Source organism: Condylura cristata, unplaced genomic scaffold, assembly GCF_000260355.1.
Source record: "Condylura cristata isolate star-nosed mole 26May11 unplaced genomic scaffold, ConCri1.0 scaffold00018, whole genome shotgun sequence".
Lineage (NCBI taxonomy): Eukaryota > Metazoa > Chordata > Mammalia > Eulipotyphla > Talpidae > Condylura > Condylura cristata.
In genome coordinates this window covers 40570436-40587706 of record NW_004567119.1, presented here as the reverse complement: position 1 = coordinate 40587706, position 17271 = coordinate 40570436, and the positions used below count along the sequence as shown (strand labels likewise).

General features: G+C 54.3%; 2 protein-coding genes across 3 annotated transcripts in view; one reads left to right on the top strand and one right to left on the bottom strand.

Moving 5' to 3' along the window:
• The first annotated feature begins 283 nt into the window (after positions 1–283).
• Positions 284–2099, top strand: TMEM81 (transmembrane protein 81). Its single transcript, XM_012726787.1, has one exon. The coding sequence runs from the start codon at positions 1212–1214 to the stop codon at positions 2097–2099; it is 888 nt and encodes a 295-aa protein (XP_012582241.1). The 5' UTR covers positions 284–1211.
• A 5568-nt stretch (positions 2100–7667) lies between these two features.
• Positions 7668–17271, bottom strand: part of CNTN2 (contactin 2 (axonal)) — a 29166-nt gene continuing 19562 nt past the window's right edge. For both annotated transcript variants that reach the window (XM_012726836.1, XM_004685541.2), the window contains 9 exons: positions 16987–17145; positions 16428–16577; positions 14739–14809; positions 14338–14572; positions 13890–14002; positions 12774–12960; positions 12421–12533; positions 11820–11988; positions 7668–11443 (listed from right to left, as the gene is read on the bottom strand). In XM_012726836.1, the coding sequence (XP_012582290.1) occupies positions 11334–11443; positions 11820–11988; positions 12421–12533; positions 12774–12960; positions 13890–14002; positions 14338–14572; positions 14739–14809; positions 16428–16577; positions 16987–17145 (1307 nt within the window). In that variant the 3' untranslated portion in view covers positions 7668–11333. The remainder of the gene's footprint in view (positions 11444–11819; positions 11989–12420; positions 12534–12773; positions 12961–13889; positions 14003–14337; positions 14573–14738; positions 14810–16427; positions 16578–16986; positions 17146–17271) is intronic.

Below are 17271 nucleotides of genomic sequence, written 5' to 3'. Positions count from 1 at the left end.
CTAGACAATACTGCGAATCAAAGATTCAAGAAGCAGGTGTTAAAGGAATCCAAGTGTGAGCAATGATTCTGTAGAGGTCGTGGTGTGAGGGGGCTCTCCGAAGTTAGGGAAGTACTTGTGAGGAGACTCTTGCCTCCAGGGTTCATCCTGAAGGTCCGCGTACACTTGAAAGCCTCTATGAGCTTTCAAGTCCGCTGAATACTCATTGTGTACCAAAGGACATTCCATAAAGTTTCTGCGTTTTTTATTCTAATCATTGCCACTCTAACCTGAGTGTCTAATTATTCAGCTTATCTGGTATGTGGTTAAGAATCTACCTTTGACATCACAAATGTCTCATAGCAACCTAGATAGACCCAGGTGAACAGTGAGTGCTTCCCCTCTCTCGGGTGAGGGGAGTGGGTTGGGAGCGGGGGGAGGACATTTGTCTCCCAGAAATGACCCTTCAAACCCTTGGGAAGGGACAGTGGCTAGGAGGGGAAAAGAGCTGCGCCTACCATTATCATCCCAACTTGATAAACACTTGGGTTCTAGGGGAGCTCTTGACACTTGTGTTCGTGAATTTTAATTCCTATTTGATATTCCTTATATAGGAACAGTGTTTCACACGTTTCAGAGTGTTTTCGTGTGTAGGTTATCATCATATGCTCAGAGTGACCTTCCTGAAATTGGCAAGCAGATCTTTGACTACAAAGGCACTAATTGGCATTCAGGAAGGCGAAGTCACATGCATCCCAAGCCAGAGTTGTTAATCCTCTTCATAGATGGTTTTGGAGTCTTTACAGTGAATAACCTAATTCAAGTTAATCCTCTCTTTTTTTAGTAGTTTAGGGTCAAATTTAACTGGGGTTTTAAAACTTGTAATCCCATGATTTGGAGGTGAGGAGAAAGGGTGGGGGAGAGCATAGCTTCTCTGTACACCTGAGGGAATTTGGACACTCAATTCCAAAGTCTTTTCATTCAAAGGAAGTGAGCAGAATGAAGGCAGATAAGGTGGTCATTAACAAGCGGAGATCATGAAGCACCAATATCGGGATGGCCTTATACCTCATGTGTTAAAAAAACCGGACTTCCGCTTCTCAAGTTGCATTGTTGACATTGCGTGTGTCCTGTCTTCGGACTTTGGAGCATATCTCGGGTTGAAGTTGCTGAATATTGACCTTTGAGGATTCGTCTAGAACACCTTGAGGCCTTGGCCGAGGTGGCAAAACATGATATCTTTGGCTGTCAGTATCACCCTTGGGAACCTGATGTTGGCCTCCTGTTTGTCTTCGGGAGTGACTACCCCTAAAACGTTGGCCATCCCTAAGGAAATGAAAGAAGTTGTGGGGGAAGTTGTTATCCACACCACACCCTGCAGCATCACTTGTGGCCTCGGCTCTAAGGAGGATACTGTCTGTGAGGTGGGGCCTGATGGAGTGAGGAGGAAGTGCCGTGCTGCGATCCGGCATTGTCTCACCACCTGGCACTGTGGAATGCACCACTTCACTGTTCACACAGGGAGGACATTTGTGTTGAACTGCATGGGATCACAAGTCCTGGGGCTTACTCACGCCTCTTTCCAGTTCACTTGGAGAGTAGCGCGGGGCATCATCTCAGTTGATGATGGGCTCTTCAGACCCTTCCTATTTCGTCACCACTCCTTGAAGTTTATATCTGTTCGGGAGCATGACTCTGGGACCTACCGGTGTGACATGTACCTGTTGAGAAACATGAAACTTGTCAAGAGGCTCTATTTTGGGCTCAGAGTCCTTCCTTCCCACTTGGTGAAACTGAATTTCCTCCACTCACTCACTGAGGGACAGAAGTTAATGGATGAGGGCCTGGAAGTGGACCTAGACAATGGTTCTTTACCCTTGCACCATCAATGGAAAAAGAAGATGACAGTCATCGTGGCCATAGGAGTTACTGCTGGTTTGGTGGGGATGCTGATGAGTATTTTTCTCTGCAGCAGGCTGGGGATGCTTTTCAGAGCCAAGACCCGGAAGTCGGCCTCACGAGCCGTGCACCGGAAGCGCCGGCGGCGGCGGCGACAGCAGCAGCAGCAGCATCATCATCATCATCATCGGCGGCGGGGGCGGCGCAAGAAGCCACACTAGGTCTTCAGCAGAGCATTTGGCTGCCTGACTGAATTGGCGAAGAGGAAGGACTCTCACTGCCAGGGAGTGGGGGCAGCGGGGAGGGCGATGTGGGGGAGTGGGTGTCTCAGCCTGATGGTCCCTGCCCACTGGGTGCTGAGGAAGCCTGATGAGTCATCTGTTCTGCTTCTGGAAAATGTGGTCTTCCCAGCGGGCATCCATTTACAGCTCGTCTCCCCATCTCCATTTCCCGTCTGAGGAATATAGTTATGTAGAAAGATCAATAAACTCATAGTAAAAAACTTTTTTCCTCATCAAAATTAATTACAGTAGCTGTATAGGGACCTGTCCTTTACTGTTCTTTAAAATGCCCTGTTTTTCTTTACATTGTCTCATAAATTATCTGATTTTTATTTTCTTTAAATATCTTAGGCTACGGACCTCCCTGGTGGCCTGGGGGAGGGAGGGGGGGTGTCAGCACTGTCACCGCTACAGCCTGAGTTCAATCCCCAGCCAGGGAGCTGACCCACATGGCAGAGCAGACCTGTCTCCTTGCTGCTCCTCTCAGCGGTGGATTCCAGTAGATCTGACTGTTCTGCTCCTCAGTCTCTGTTGGATCTCCCCCCACCCCCTCCACTCCTCTGGCCTATACCTCCCACTCTAGGCAAAAAAAAAAAAAAAATTCTTAAGCTACTTTTTTTTAGAGGGCTCCAGACCTAGGTGTTTAGTAATGACATCTGACTCAGGTGTGTAATAGTCTCTAAAAGTTCACAAAGTTTCCCCCTCAACCTTGCCCACACACTCCAAAGAAACTCTGTGTTTAGTGGTAAACAATTCCTGCCGAAACACTGTACTCTGCCTGCTAGTTTTCCCTGGACAGTTCCTTGGCTTGCTTTCCGCTTCTAATTTTTCAGCTTTCAGTGCCCTGAAATTTGCATTCCAGGAAAGGTCAAGTGTCTTGGTTTCTGGTAGCAGCCAGGGCTTCCCTAAGGGGACCGCTGACGCCTTCCTTCCTCCTAGCAAATCCAACTGGAAGTTCCTCAGTGGCCACTCAGACTGTGTCTGAGGAAATTGTCTAGGAAGAACCATCAGCAAAGGGCTCTTGGCCCACCAGCTGAGCTAATTTCACTTGAGAGAATCACAACATTTTGACACCTTCTCTAGTCACGGAGAAGGCAGCAGAAACCAATAACTTGGAGGAGTGAGTGATTCAGTCCATTAGAATCACTTTATAATAGTTTATTTTTACATCATTTTGTGTATTTTTCCATCTTAGTTGTAATCCCCTTGGGCTTCCTATCACCAAATCACCCGTGTGCCATCACCAAAGTCCAGTGCATTTTCCTCCCCCCTCTGTTTTTGATCCTATTCCCCACTCCACCCCCATAAATTGTCTCTGGTATGTAACTGTTCATTATTATTTTCTTGCCTGGTCTGTTATACCCCCGCTATGAGTGAAACCATTTGGTATTTTTCCTTTTCTTTCTGGCTTATTTCACTAAGCATGATCTTTTCCAGCTCCATCCATGTTGCTGAGGAAGTCATGTGTTTCTTTTTCTTTGGTTGCTGAGTAATATTCCATTGTGTATATGTACAACATCTTTTTAATCCAGTCATTCATTCACTTTTGGGCATTTGGGCTGTTTCCATGTCTTTCCAATTGTAAATAAAGCAGCAGTAAACATGGGGGTGCAGGTGTCTTTTTGAATCAGTGTTTTTGTGTCTTTTGGGTAGATACCTAGGAGTGGGATTGCTGGGTCAAAGGGAAGCTCCATGTTTAGCGGTTTGAGGAACCTCCAAACAGTTTTCGATAGTGGTTGTACTAGTTTGCATTCCCATCAGCAGTGCAGGGGAGTTTCTTTTTCTCTACATCCTTGCCAACATTTGTTGTTGCTACTTGTTTGAAGATGTGCCATTCTCACTGGTATCTCATTGTGGTTTTAATCTGCATCTCCCTTATTACAAGTGATGTTGAACATTTTTTCATATGCTTGTTGGCCAATCTGCATTTTCTCCTTGCAGAAGTGACTTTTTAGATCTTCTGTCCATTTTTTGATGTTTTTTTTTCTTTTTGTCAAGTTTCATCAGTTCTTTGTATATCTTTGTGATCAATCCTTTATCACTAGTTTTGTGTGAGAAAATTTTTTCCCACTCAGTGGGCTGTCTGTCTTTTGTAATGTCTCTTTTGCTATACGGAAACTATTTAATTTGATGTGGTCCCATCTATTTATCCTTGCCTACACTGTAGTTGCATTGGGTGTTCTATCTTTAATGATGTCGCTGAAGTATATGTCATACAGTGTTTGGCCCATCTTTGCTTCCAGGCATTTTATGGTTTCTGTTATTATGTCTAGGTCTTTAATCCACTTTGAATTGATTTTTGTGTATGGTGTGAGGTAGTGATCTAGTTTCATTTTTTTGCAAGTAATTTCCCAGTTTTCCCAGCACTATTTGCTGAACAAACTTTCTTTGCTCCATTGTATCTTCTTTGTTTCGAGGAACTTTTTTTAAAAGTAAGATTCTTGAATCCCAACAGTTAAGATGCTAATTGAATTTAAGTAGAGACCTAAGGAGCTCTATTATTTCCTCTCCTACCTTTTTTCCCAGTAAAAAGATTCATGCAGAGACACCTGCTACCCGCATGTGCCAGTTATGAACATTCACTACACTTTTCCCCTAAAGATGTACTAGTTTTACTGAATTACTTGAAAAGTTGTCACCTTTGATTTACATATATGTAACTCCTATAAATGAATGCTGCTAAATCCTAAACGCGTCTTTGAAAAAGGACATTCTTCAGGGCCCTCCCTGGTGGCACAACAGGACACAGCACTGCAAGCTAGCTGCAGCCACCTCAGTGCAAGTTCCGTCCTTGACCCTGGAGGTGACCTACAAGGTGCGGCAGACAGACCTCTCTCAACCCGCTAGCTACTCCCCTAGCAGTGTACTTCATCACTCTGCCTGTCCTGTTCCCTACTCTGTCTCTGGTGAATCCTCTCACCACCTCTGCACCTCAGGCCTGAACCCCAATTCTGTGTGCATAAATAAATAAATCTTTTAAAAAAAAAAGAGAGAGAGAGAGGACAATCTTCATTCGGTGTGACCACAATATTGTGCATCTAAGATAACAATTCCCTAATATTACATATATAGTTCTACTTCATTTTCCCCAGTTTCTAAACGCTTAACAGCTTTTAGATTAGATTTTTATTTATTTATGCATAAAAGAACTAGGGTGCAGGTCAGAGGTTTGGGTGGTAGTGAAAGGATTCACCAGAGACAGAGTGGGGAGCAGAAGAGGCGGATTGACTAAAATTAGACTGCAGAGTTGAGATCGAAGAGGTCTGCCGCGCCCTGTGGGTCACCTCTCTGGTGCAGGATCAATCGAACTTGGCTGCAGTGGCTGCAGACAGCTTCATAGTGCTGAGACTGGACCTCTGCACCATTAGTGAAGCCCTAGATTTAATTTTTGATCTGGGATCGCATGTTTGGTTACTTGGGGAGTCTTGTTTTACAACAGCTCCCTTGCGTTTTTGGAGTTTTTAATGACACTGTTTATATTGAAGAGTCTGGCTAGGCCAGTTGTCTTGGATGGTATCCCATGATCTGCTTTTGTCATTTCCTCATGAGTAGATCTCAGAGCAATGGATCTTAAACATTTTGCAAAAGCCCTGCATGAAGGATGATCTGTCCTTATTGACCCTTTGACCTGCTACCGTTGGTCATTTGGTGGATGTGGTAGCCACCAGATCACTCTAAAGCTATGTGTATTTTTTCCCTTTGTACTAATCTGTGGGGCATTACTCGGCAGTCATCTGGTTTTCGAAGAACCACCAATACTTTGGCTTCCACGCATGATCACTTCTCATTGCATGTTGGGGATTTGCAAGATGGCAGTTCTTTAAATTCATCATTTCTGTATTAGCTTGTGTTTTTCTGTAAAGAAGAGCTTGCCCTTTCTTCTTCTTTGAGGTCTCGAATTTCTGTTTGGTGAGCTATATATAGTCCATTGCTGTTATTTTTGGGGTGTTCAAGCTATCCCTGATTTTGCCCAGTAGGGGTTCCTTAATGCCAGCTGTTCTTTTCACGTGGTCCGATCGGCTTTGGGCTTGTTCTTCCTTTCTAGTAGGCAAGAACTCTCAGACCTGCACATGGCCTTTATTGCCCCAAATCTGTCCTTGCTGTGTGTCCAAGGAGCTCTGGTCCCTTTTGGTGTGGGGAGTAAAATTTCAAAACCAAGGGCTGGGCACCAGAGGAGCTCATTGCTGCTGGGGCATCACGGCTCCCAGGACCTTGGGGTGTCCCAGGTCCGCATGTCAGGAGCTGAAAGCATTTTTGTTTATCTGAAGTTTTATAGGTGATTCTGGCCTTTAGCTAAGGTGACCTAGACATGTGCAAAGCAAGTCCCTATTCCTGTTGCTCTTTTGAACGGCTCTTAAACTTTCCCTACACCGTTCCTTCCATTCTAACTTCCTTGCAGATAGTGGGTTTCGAAAGACCTGGGTCCTGGTTCTGCCGTCGTGTAATGAGGAAGCTAACTGGCTCCTGTGGGCTTCGTCTTTGAAACAGGTGATCGTGAAGAACAAATGGACCCCTGTCGGCCAGTTTGCAAACTCAAGTACTGGGCACAGGGAGTGTTAATAGCAAAGCATGTCAGTTCAGTACCAGACAATAGGCTGAAGCAGTGAGTAGCGTGGTTGGTTCTTTAGAAGACCATAAATCACAGATATATTACACACATTGAATAAAACAGGTTGCTGAGAAAGCTCGTACTTCTCTTTCAAAGATGGGGAGACTGAGCCCCCAAGAAAAGCTGAACAGCTTACCCAACATTGTATTACTGCAAGCCGGCGAGGTGGGGATCACTTTTGTCAGCTCTAGATTGCATTACCCTCTGTGTCCGTGACTGAGGGATGTGCACATAACTGGCCTCTGGAGGGCTAGGGTGATGCAGGCTGGACAACACTTGGGTTCTAGAGTGGACAGTGCCCCCTCCCAGCCCCCTTGCAGAGTGAACACCGAGCCTGTTGTCACACTGCTGCATGTGCTGCTCTGTCAGGAATCACCGCCAGCCTGCCTTCTGCTGCCCAGCCCCTACCGGGCCGTGGCGGCCTCAAGCCTGTCTCCCCTGTCAGAGGCTGTGGGGCAGCCAGCGGGGAGCCCTCCTGTTTTGCAGCAACAGGAGCACATGAGGGCTGTGCCCCTCTCAGGTAGAGTGGAAGTTTGATGCGTGTTGAATACACCAGAATGTTGTGGCTAGAAAATCTGAGTAGGAATTCGGATTCTGTGTGGAGAGTGGAAGTGTGTTCTTACTGTGGAGGTCACTCTGTCTTAGAGAGACGTCCCTAGGGGACTTTGAAGCTGCACCCTCACGCCACACTGTCACCTCCCTTGTTTCGGGGAGGTCACACCCCTCGGGTAGCGCCTGCTTGCTCAATGCCCAGGCTGCTTACAGGCTCCCAATCTCTGCCCCAGGAAGATGGTGCTGTAGCTGAGAGAAACACTACTCCCAGCCGTGTGAGGGTGCAAGTACCCAGTTAGAGGTGGGCCAGGGAGGGGCGCCGCAGCCTGAGGATAAAAACTCCCACATTGGTGCCGGCTGCCTCAGCAGATCGAGAAACCATCTTTATTTCAGAACTGCCTGCTACCAGAGTCCATAAATAACTATCATAACTCCCAATACAATACAAGCGAGACAGAGACAGGCCCGCAGGCGAGGTTCCCTTCTAACAAAACCGAGTCCAGTCAGTGGTCTCATGAGGCCCCACCCTGCAGACCCTGGAGGGGACAGGTAACTTGGAGGAGTTTGGGGGCCACGGCGGGGTGCACCCCTCTAAGGGCGCTAGGGTACCCGGGGCTCCGGACAAAACTATAAGGTCCACATATCCCCCCTCTTCAGTTCCCTCTGCGGGCCTGCCTGCCCAGGGCCTGTGACCATAAACTCCAGTCCACGGGCGCCCTCAGCTTCCAGGCACCTCTCCGCAAAACGCCTACTGGATTCCTCACACTGCTCCTGCAGCCTCTCTGTAGCCGCCTCCAGCCCCACGACAAAGCCCAGGGCAGCCTGTGCCCCCCAGGCCGTTGTGAGCCTGTGCTGTCCCTGCCGCTTGGAGGGCTTCCAGCCCTGACAGCAGGAGAGGTCTGTAACTGGGAAGCAAGTTGGCTCAGCATGCGGGCTTGGACTGGAGCAAAGACCAGGGCTCTTGGGACGGCCATGAGGCCTCTCTGGGCGCCTTTCCCCTTAGGGACTTGCACCAGCTCTGGCTGGTTGAGGTACGCCCAGACTTCCTGTGCAGAGCACCGCTGGAGTCTAAGAACCTCAGCCCTGAAAGGAGACTTACAGCGCCTCCCCACCTGTCCATGCCTCACCTAACCTAGACCCCAGGCCCATGGCTGTCAAAATTCTTCAAAGTTCCCTAAAAAAGCCTCTTATTCCCTCAAAGGTCTCTCTGCAGGTGGTCTGTCTTATGCCTAAATGCCAGTCTCTCCTATTAGTTCAGCAAAAGGAAAAGGCCCTTTCCCCTCAGCCATGGCTTCCTGTTCCCTGGCACCATCTGTATCATTTGATACCCTGAATGAAAGTAAATCACCTGGTCTCATGGGGCCCAGATGCCACCTGGGCGAAGTGCATGCTGGGACTGTTAGAGCAATGAAGGCCAGGGCCCAGGGGCCCAAAGTTGAGCCCAAGTGTGTGGGGGATGGAGAGCTGGTCTCCCCGGGTGCTGAGGCAGTGTCTGCGGCCTGGCCAGTTCTAGTCCACAAGGCACTTCCTGGCCACCAACCTGCAGATTGCTTGCTCGTGGCAGGGGCTTGGTGTGTGCGAGGAAGCCGGACCGCAGACACGACCACCATGGTGAGCCCTGTCTCATCTCCCCTGGCCCATCTGAGCAGAGAAGATGGAGGCCAGAGGCCCAGACAGGAAAGGACTGACAAGTTACCTAATCTTGCCTTCTGTGTCCCTACCTGCCCCTGCCCAAGCCGCCCCAGTGGGAAGATTGCATTTCAGTGTCTCCGACTCTTAGTGACCTTCAGCCTGTGCTGGGCCCGAAGCCTCAGGCTGCAGAAACAGCATGTTGTACAGTTCCATACCCCCAGACAAGTTCCACGGCCTGACACTTAGGTTTTCCTGGTTGAAACCTGGGTTTCTCAGCAGGCCCGCCTTCCTCCCCACTTCTCGTAGGCCTCAGTAGACCTAAGGGTCCAAGTTGTACTTTTTGCAGCAAGCAAACCTGGGACGGTGGCCTCCAGCTGCACCAGGAGGGCCAGTGCCAAGCTGGCTCACCCTGCTTGGCCCAGCGTCCCCAGCCCCGCCCCCTCTTCCAGGCAGCTTAAGGCAGTGAGGAAAGAGCTGGATGGGCCTCGGGAGGCTTCTGGTGTTCAACACAGGCCAAACCACAGCCACATACCATGGGGGTGCGCATGGCTATGAGGCCGAGTTTGGGGACCCCAGCCCCCCTGGTGGGGGTGAGCAGGGCAGGTGAGGTCTGATCAGTGGGTTCCAGAGAAGCAGTCCTGACTGGGGGCAGGGGGTACGACCGTAGCTTGGAGGCTTTAAAGGGGTGTGAACCTACATTTAAAAAAATTCTGGTGGGCAAACATCAACGTAAACCTGCCCAGGAAAACAGAGCAGGACTTAACGTTCTAAAAAACATAACAAAATAGAGATCTAACTGTAAACGACAGAAACAGGCTCGGGGCCTCGGGCCTGTCCTGCAAGATGCTTGCGCTGCTGCTCCCGATGGGCCACCTGTGAGGCCGGGGGGCGGGGTGGGGGAGCTCCCGCCTGTGGTCAGCCACTGCCTGGAGTTGGGGACTCTGTCCTTGCTTCGGCATCTCGGAGCAAGGATGAAGGAGCGAGAGGGTCAAGCCAGCACTGCCCAGTGAGGCCACGGCCAGAGGAAAGGACCCGATGGCTCCTGGCGTCCACCGGGTCTTGGGCTGGGACCCAGCCAAGCCTGTCACCCCACGATCACTCACCTGAACCTCAGAATTTTCATACCGCACTGTCCTTAACCGCCTTCGGCATTGCCCTCTTCCTCTGGAGAGACAGAGCCCCGGCCAGGAAGGCGGAGGAGACTCAAGGTCTCCCCACAGCCGCTGCCCACAGGCTGTGGCCCCCGACCCCTTCCTTCTGTTTCCTCATCTGTCAGGTAGGGACGTGGGCAGGCCGAGCTCCGGAACCTCTCCCAGCTCTGTCCTGCGACTGGTGATACACCAGAGCACCAGAGAGGATGTCCCATTTATTGACCCCTTCTCTTCCGGGGAAAGGCAAGCACAGTCCAGGGCAGCCTGGGGCCTGGGCCACACCAGGGTGTCACGGGGGGGTTCTTGTGGGGGGACACCACTTCCCCTTTGCCCTTCTCAAAAGATGCCCCCCCTGGAGCCCCGGAACTAATGCTGCCAGGCCTGTGTGAGTCGGTGCCAGCCCAGTGAGGCCCTGGGCCTGCAGGCTGAGCTGGAGGAGAGGAAGGCACACGCCCGCAGGGGCTGTGCAGGATGGTCTTGGCGGGGTGGGGACCTCTCCAAGACAAGCCCTTTAGTCACCCGGTCACCTGTCACGGCTCTCACTCTGGGGCGCTGGGTCAGGTTGGCAGTGTTGGTTAAGAGGGCACGTCACCTGCACTCTCACATCTGGTACCTGAGAGCAGCTGCCTTCAGCTCTGACGCCAGCAGTCTGGGGTAGCCTCCCCCGAGGCTGAGGGGCTCCGGCTGCTGCCTCAGACGCCAGGCCCTGCTTCCCAGGTGGCAGGAGGCAGGCCCTAGGGAGTCATCAGGGCAACGTCAGAGAAAGCAGGAGGGTGCTCGGTCCCGGGCTTGACCATCTCCTCAGACCATGGGGTCCCCGTCCAGCTGGCCGTGTCCAGCATTCCCCCCGGGCAGGGGCATCAGCTCTCTGGGAGCAGAGTCCACGTGTGGTCCCGAGCGCCATCTCTGCCGACACGCAGACATTTGTTCAGAACCCCTTCCTCCCACAGGCCTGGCCCTTCCATCGGGGCACCGTGAGGACCCAGGCCTGGGGGTCAGTGTCAGCAGACAGTTTCTACCTGGCGTCTCTCGGTTTAAAGAAAAGCAGCCCTTTGGGGCCCTGTCCTGTGTGAAATGCCCCGCCTTCCATGGAGGACACCGTCTAAAGTGGGGTTTAAAACCAGCTGTTCTCAGGCACAGTGCTGGGCTCCTTAGTGTCAGGAAGGGGCTGGCCGGCTGCTGCGTCCGTCGGAGGCTTAGTCGGCTGTGCTGGAGAGGGAGGCGCTGAGATCAGAGCTCTAGGTAGCCTATGAGGAACAGCATGGCCACGGAGTGGGAGACGATGGTGCCGGGGTGCAGGGCTGGGCAGACCGCCGAGTTCTCCACCATCATGCTCGTGCCTGGAACCAGCAGGCCGAAGGAGGCCTCGTCAGCTGCGCCGGGAACAGCTGGCCGGCCCTCTCAGGGCAGTGTGAGGCCCTTCCCTGGGCACCCAGGAGGGGTTCTCGCCTGCGCCCACGGCTCTGTGTAGGACCTGCACACTAGCTGGTCCTCAGACTCCCCTGAAAGGGACACACTCAGCCCGCTAGCCCTTGAGGGTTTTGGGGTGTGGGTAAAGCAGTGGAGCTCACGCAGCCCAGAGCTATTTTGCCCTGGTTCCCACCTGCTTCCCTGTCCCCCTGGGGTTCTGGCTGGGTCAGGTGGGAAAGATTCTCCCACCAGGCACCAGGGCAGCCCCCGACACTCCAGGCGGGTCAGATGGGGGAGAAGCAGCACCTCCATTCCTCACGATGTGGACTTCTGCTGGGATCCCGTCCCCTCCAGGCCCCGTGGTCCGAATCTGCACCAGGGCGTGGCCGATGTCTTCGGGAACTGCGATCTCTATCCAGTTCTTGCTGGTGAGGTGGAGTGTGGGCGCGGGGTGCAGGTCATTCTGGTACAGCATCTGTGGGCCAGGGGGCGGCCGCTGGGGTTTACTCAGCCAGCCAGGCCTGTCTTCTCGCCCTCCTGCAGGTGCTCCGAGGGGCCCAGGAGGCTCTGAGCCCTCGGGCTTGGTCTCCTCACTGTTCGTCTCCCTCGCCTGGGAACAGGCTCTTGAGCAAGCCCCTTATTGCCAGGAGGGAGCTTGCAAAAGCAAGAGAGCTTGTGCAGACTCCCCAGGCCGGAGGGACCCCTGGGCTTCACCTCCGTCACCACCCACGAGCCCTGCTTTTCTGTTCCTCTCCTCAGAGTCTTCACGACCAGCCACGTATCTCACACTTCTCACCACCAGGCCCGCCGCTGACAGCTCACTTGACTCCATGTCGCTATCAACCTTGTATTCACCATAAATGCAGACACCGCCTCTCACCCCAATGCCCGCCTGCCCCTTCCTCACCTTATAGCCAGTGACTGCAGACTCATTTCGGAGCGGAACCACAGGGTCCCACTTAATACTAAGACTGGAGCTCGAGAAGGTCCAGGAGATGTTGCCAGGAGGGCGCTGTGGAGCTGCGGGAGGAGCAGAGGCTGGCCGGCCTGGTACCACGCCCTCGCCCGGCCCCTCTCCACCACAGCTATGCCAGAACACTGCGCCACGGGCCCAGGTAGCCCGGCGAGAGCGGGAAGGGTGGAGGAACCCAGTCCCCAGGGCTGAGGACTGGAGCATTTGCCTTATTGTTGGGGGGAAAGTGGTCCTGCAGGCACCCCCTTCCCATGCACCTCACCGCTCCCCCAGTGTGACACACTCACGGGGCTTCATGGTGGTGGCGTTGCTGGAGGGGCTGGCCGGCCCAGTGCCCGCCCGATTATAGGCCCGCACGGTCACGTGGTACTTGGTGTTGGGGTGCAGGCCAGTGACTCGGGCACTGGTGTCCATCCCTGCTGTCCTCACCCTGTGGGCAGCTGCTTCCTTGTCCCCAGCTTTCCAGTAGCGGATCTGAAGGGAGCAGGGGTACCGGAGGGCCGTGGGTCAAGCCCGGGGCCTCAGGGCCTCTGTGACCCCGGCCTGGTGCTTCTCCCTGTGGCTCAGTCCGGGTCTCAGAAGTCCGTCTTGAGATGTATCGAGAGCATGGTGAGTCCCCACTGTGCCCCGGGCTGCATGAGGGGCACGCGAGGGGGTGGGGGACGAGTGGGGGAGTCAGCTGGAACCCAGCTCCACTTAGGTAACCCAGAGAACCCATGTGAACTCCTCTGCGGGGTATGAAATGCACTTGGGTTTGCACGGTAGCAAGCTGTGGCAGTTAACGAGCATAATAACAAGACCTGCAAAATCCATTTTAAGAGTCATCTTAGTACTAAGACCTGCTGAATATCCTTGCAGGTCAAGGGTGAGTTCGGAGGTGTCAGCTCCCTGGGGCTCACCTAACCGATCACCTCATGCCCCGCGGGCCCTATGGGGCCCGCCCGATGCTTCTCTCGGGCGATGACCTTTCTTGCTCCTCCTGCTTCCCCTCCTCTTGCTCCCTCTTGCTCTCCATCTATTCTACAGGCACCAGTGTGCAGGGTTCAGGCCGGCAACTGCCGGCCCAGAGCTCCCCCAGGAGGGGCCGTGCTGTCTTCTTGCAGCCCGGGGAGCCAGGCCAGGCCCCTTGCAGCACCAGCCCCTCCCTGGGCGCCCACAGCTCACAGGGCTGGCTCCAGCCGAGGCCATTGACTCCCAGGCTGTCTGCAGAGCCGTGCTCCAGGCCGGCAGCAGTGACACGGCCCCATGAAGGCTGAGTCCACGTCGCTGTGCCGACGTGGGCGGCTTGCCGAGTCGGCGAGTGAGTGATCCTGGGCTGGCGGGATGTGAGGTTCCCCTCGACCTTGAGGCCCAGCAGACGCCCCAGCACCCCTTCCTCTTCCGGGCCCTGGCTCGGAGCTCACCTCGTAGCCCAGGAGGATGCCATTCGTGTCCTGCTGCACAGGCTCCCAGGTCACATTCATCTCTGAGGATGAGACCCCCTTGGCCCAGACCTTAGGAGGGGCCACCTTGGGTTCTGGGGACCGACAAGAAGGGGTGTGGATTCTCAGGGTCTCTCTGAGTCCTAAAGAGCAGTTGCCAACTGGGACCACCCTTGCTTAGGATTTTAGAGAGCCCAGTCCAGGATGAAGGCCCCATGAAGGCTCCTGGAGCACCCCAGAAGCTTCTCCCCCACTTTGTAGCCCCCAGGCCTGAGGGGGTACAGGTGGCAAGGACAAGGAATGTAGCCATTGGCTTAGAACCCAAGTGACCCCCACCTCCCTCCATGGAGCTGAACGGGGTGAACCGGCACTCCAGCACCCCAAGACTGGTGGCTGGGCGGGGCCGGCGAGGTGCCCAGGGCTGGCCCACCTTCCTCGGCTGAGTACACCAGCGTGGTGAGGCTCTCGGGCCCGTCCCCGCGGCGGTTGTAGCTGCGGATCTTGACCTCAAAGGGCGTGTAGGGCCGGATGCTGTCATTGCTGTAGACGAAGTAGTGGGTGTCCGCGCCGGGCACCCGGGCGCTCTGCCAGCTGGCGCTGCCCTGCCTGCGGAAGGACAGCAGGTAGCCGAAGCCGTCTCCGTTCTGGTACTCCCGTGACATGGGCTGAGGGGCGAGAGGAAGCGTGGGCGAGGGGCCACCGTAAATTTCCCTCCCCACCCTCGCCCACCCCGCCTGCACGGGGAAGGCAGCCCGTTTTCATGGCAGCAGGAGCGGACGGGCGGTGGCCCGTCTGGGCCCCCCTGATACGGCCCAAGCTCCCCCTGCTTACCGTCCAGCTGACGATGAGCTCTCCAGGGGCTCCACCGCCTCCGCTGAGTCCCGAGGGGGCCACTGAGGGCGCTGTCAGGCCAAGGGACACTCACTTAGCTTGTTACTGACCCACGAGGAGCAAAAGCCCAAGCCTGAGCTGCGTTCTGGGGTGGGACACCCCTCGTGTGGGGGCCAGGTTTTAATCACTGGATGTGAGCTCTGGAGCCAGGCAGACCTGAGATCAAGTCTCATTTCTGCCACTTACTAGCTGTGTTTCCCTGGGCAAGTCACATGGCCTCTCTGAGCCTTTCACTCCCCTCTTCATAACCTGAGGATGCTCCTTTCAAAGAGCCGAAAGGAAAATGAAATTAAACAAGACAGTGGCCAGAATAAAAATGCATGTAACAGATGCACCAAAAAGGATCATTACTGGTTTAACTTAAACAACGGAGACCAGCCACATTTAGCTTTAAATTATGGGGAATAAATAATCCAGAGCTGCAGTGAATGAAAAAAGCATTTCTTTGGACTTACAGGGTCTTTTATTATTATTTTTACTTCCACAGCAGATTGAATTTCCTAATTGTCTCTAGTATTTTACCAGGCGGATATTAAAACAAGAATGTATTTCATCAGCACACGCAGCTTGCCACGGGATAGCTGGGCTGAGGGTCAGGATATTTCTGCAGAGTCCAGCAATCGAGACGTTTCGCTCGGGTCCCAGCAGGGGCAGCTAAGGCCTTGTGATGACAAGGAGCCCAGGACTCCTGCCAGGATTGTGGAAAGACGAGCCCGGAGCAGTTAAGGGACTTGCTGAGGTCACACCATGTACACATGGGGGAGCTCTCCTGGTCCCAAACAAAGCCCACTCTCGCTACTCTGTCACTCCAGGGACGCGAGGGTGGAGACCTTCCTGACATTGCTCCAAATTCACCCAGAGAGGTGCTCTGTCTGGAATTCCTTACCCAGGGGAGGTGGCACTTAAAACCGCTGACTAATCCCCCCAAAGCTTGGAGACGCACGTCGACTGGCACAGGCTGGGTAGCGAGGCTGGTGGGCCCAGACCGAGCTGCTCTCCACCCCACCTCCTGAGCTTCCACCTGCCTGGGCAGGAGCCTGGCAGCAGCTGCGGAGGGGGGGTGTGCTCCTTCTCTGGCACTGCCCCTTCCTTCCCATGCACCCTAATAGTGGGTGTGGGAAGGTGTCATTCCCAGAAAAACCATGTAAAGCAGGACGAGCACTGCTCCCCTAGTGCCCTCTACATGTAAGTGTGCGTGCCTGCACCCACACCCACACACACACACACACACACACACACACACACCCTTCCTCATTAACTGGTTTCTGCAGCTCCTGAATTTCCCGCTTCTGTGCCTACCACCTCACGATCCCGGCCAAGTCCAGGCTCCGCCAGTGTGACCCTTCCCTTCTCCAAACTTTGACTTCTTTTCTTTTTTAGTTAAACTCTTCCTTTTGATCTGATTGTCGATCTGCACGCAGCTGTAGGGTTGGCCCGAGGGGTTCAGACGGGATGGGCTTCCCCCGCCCCGATGGGTGCTGGGTCCGGGCAGGCGGCAGCCCTGGCACTGATGCTCTTTCAGGGGTGAGCCCAGGGAGCAGGTGGGAACCCCTCTAACGTGGGGACCCCTCTAAGGACGGTTCATGTGCGCCCCACGCTGCTTCTCCTTGGTACACCCAGGACTCTGACCTGCTTCCTTGGTCCGGATTCTGCTGGAGGGTCCACTGGGCTCCCCAGTGCCCAGGATGTTGCTGGCCGAGACCCGGAACTCGTAGTCCATCCAGGGCGTGAGCCCGAGCACCTGGGCCGTCTCGGCGTTGCCCTCGATGTTGGTGGGGTCTGCAAGGCAGCTGGGGGTTAGCCGGTGGTCGTCCATCGGCTGGACGGAGAGGGCCGGGGTTGGGTCAGAATGGCCTCTTGTGCCCAGCCCTCCTGGTGGGCCCTGCCGTAAACTCAGTGGCCTTGACTTCTTGCAGGTGCCGTCAGGAAGCCTGCAGCCTTTAGGGGTGCTGTGCACACCACACCCTCAGGAGTGTTTATGCGGCTCCGGGGTCCATCCCGCCAGTCTCCCAAGGTCACTGGGGAGCACAGCCTCCCCCAGCTCTCTCCCCGCCTTGCTGCTGCCCTGCCTTCCTCCCTGCAGATAACACCAAGCCCTGCTCTGAAGCTCCGGGCTCATCCTCGGCCCTCTGCAGCCAGGCCGCATCAGAACTAACCCGGGGGGGGGGGGGGGAGGGCTCACACTTACTGGTCCGAACCTGCTTCCACTTCCCGGCCGGCAGAGTGCGTGCCTGCAGGGTGTACTTGGCGATGGGGCTGTGGTTGTCGAAGCCACGGCTCCAGCTGAGCTGGACAGTGGTGTCTCCGATGTCCCTTACTACCACGCCTCCCGGAGGGCCCGGGGGGCCTGCAGTCAGAGGGAAGAGCAGAGTCAGTCACAAGAGGGCAGCTTCCAGCCCCAGGACCGCGAAGGGGGCATCAGAGGGGGCCACAAACACACCCCAGGGGCAGGGGCCAGGCAAGGAGTTGGGGC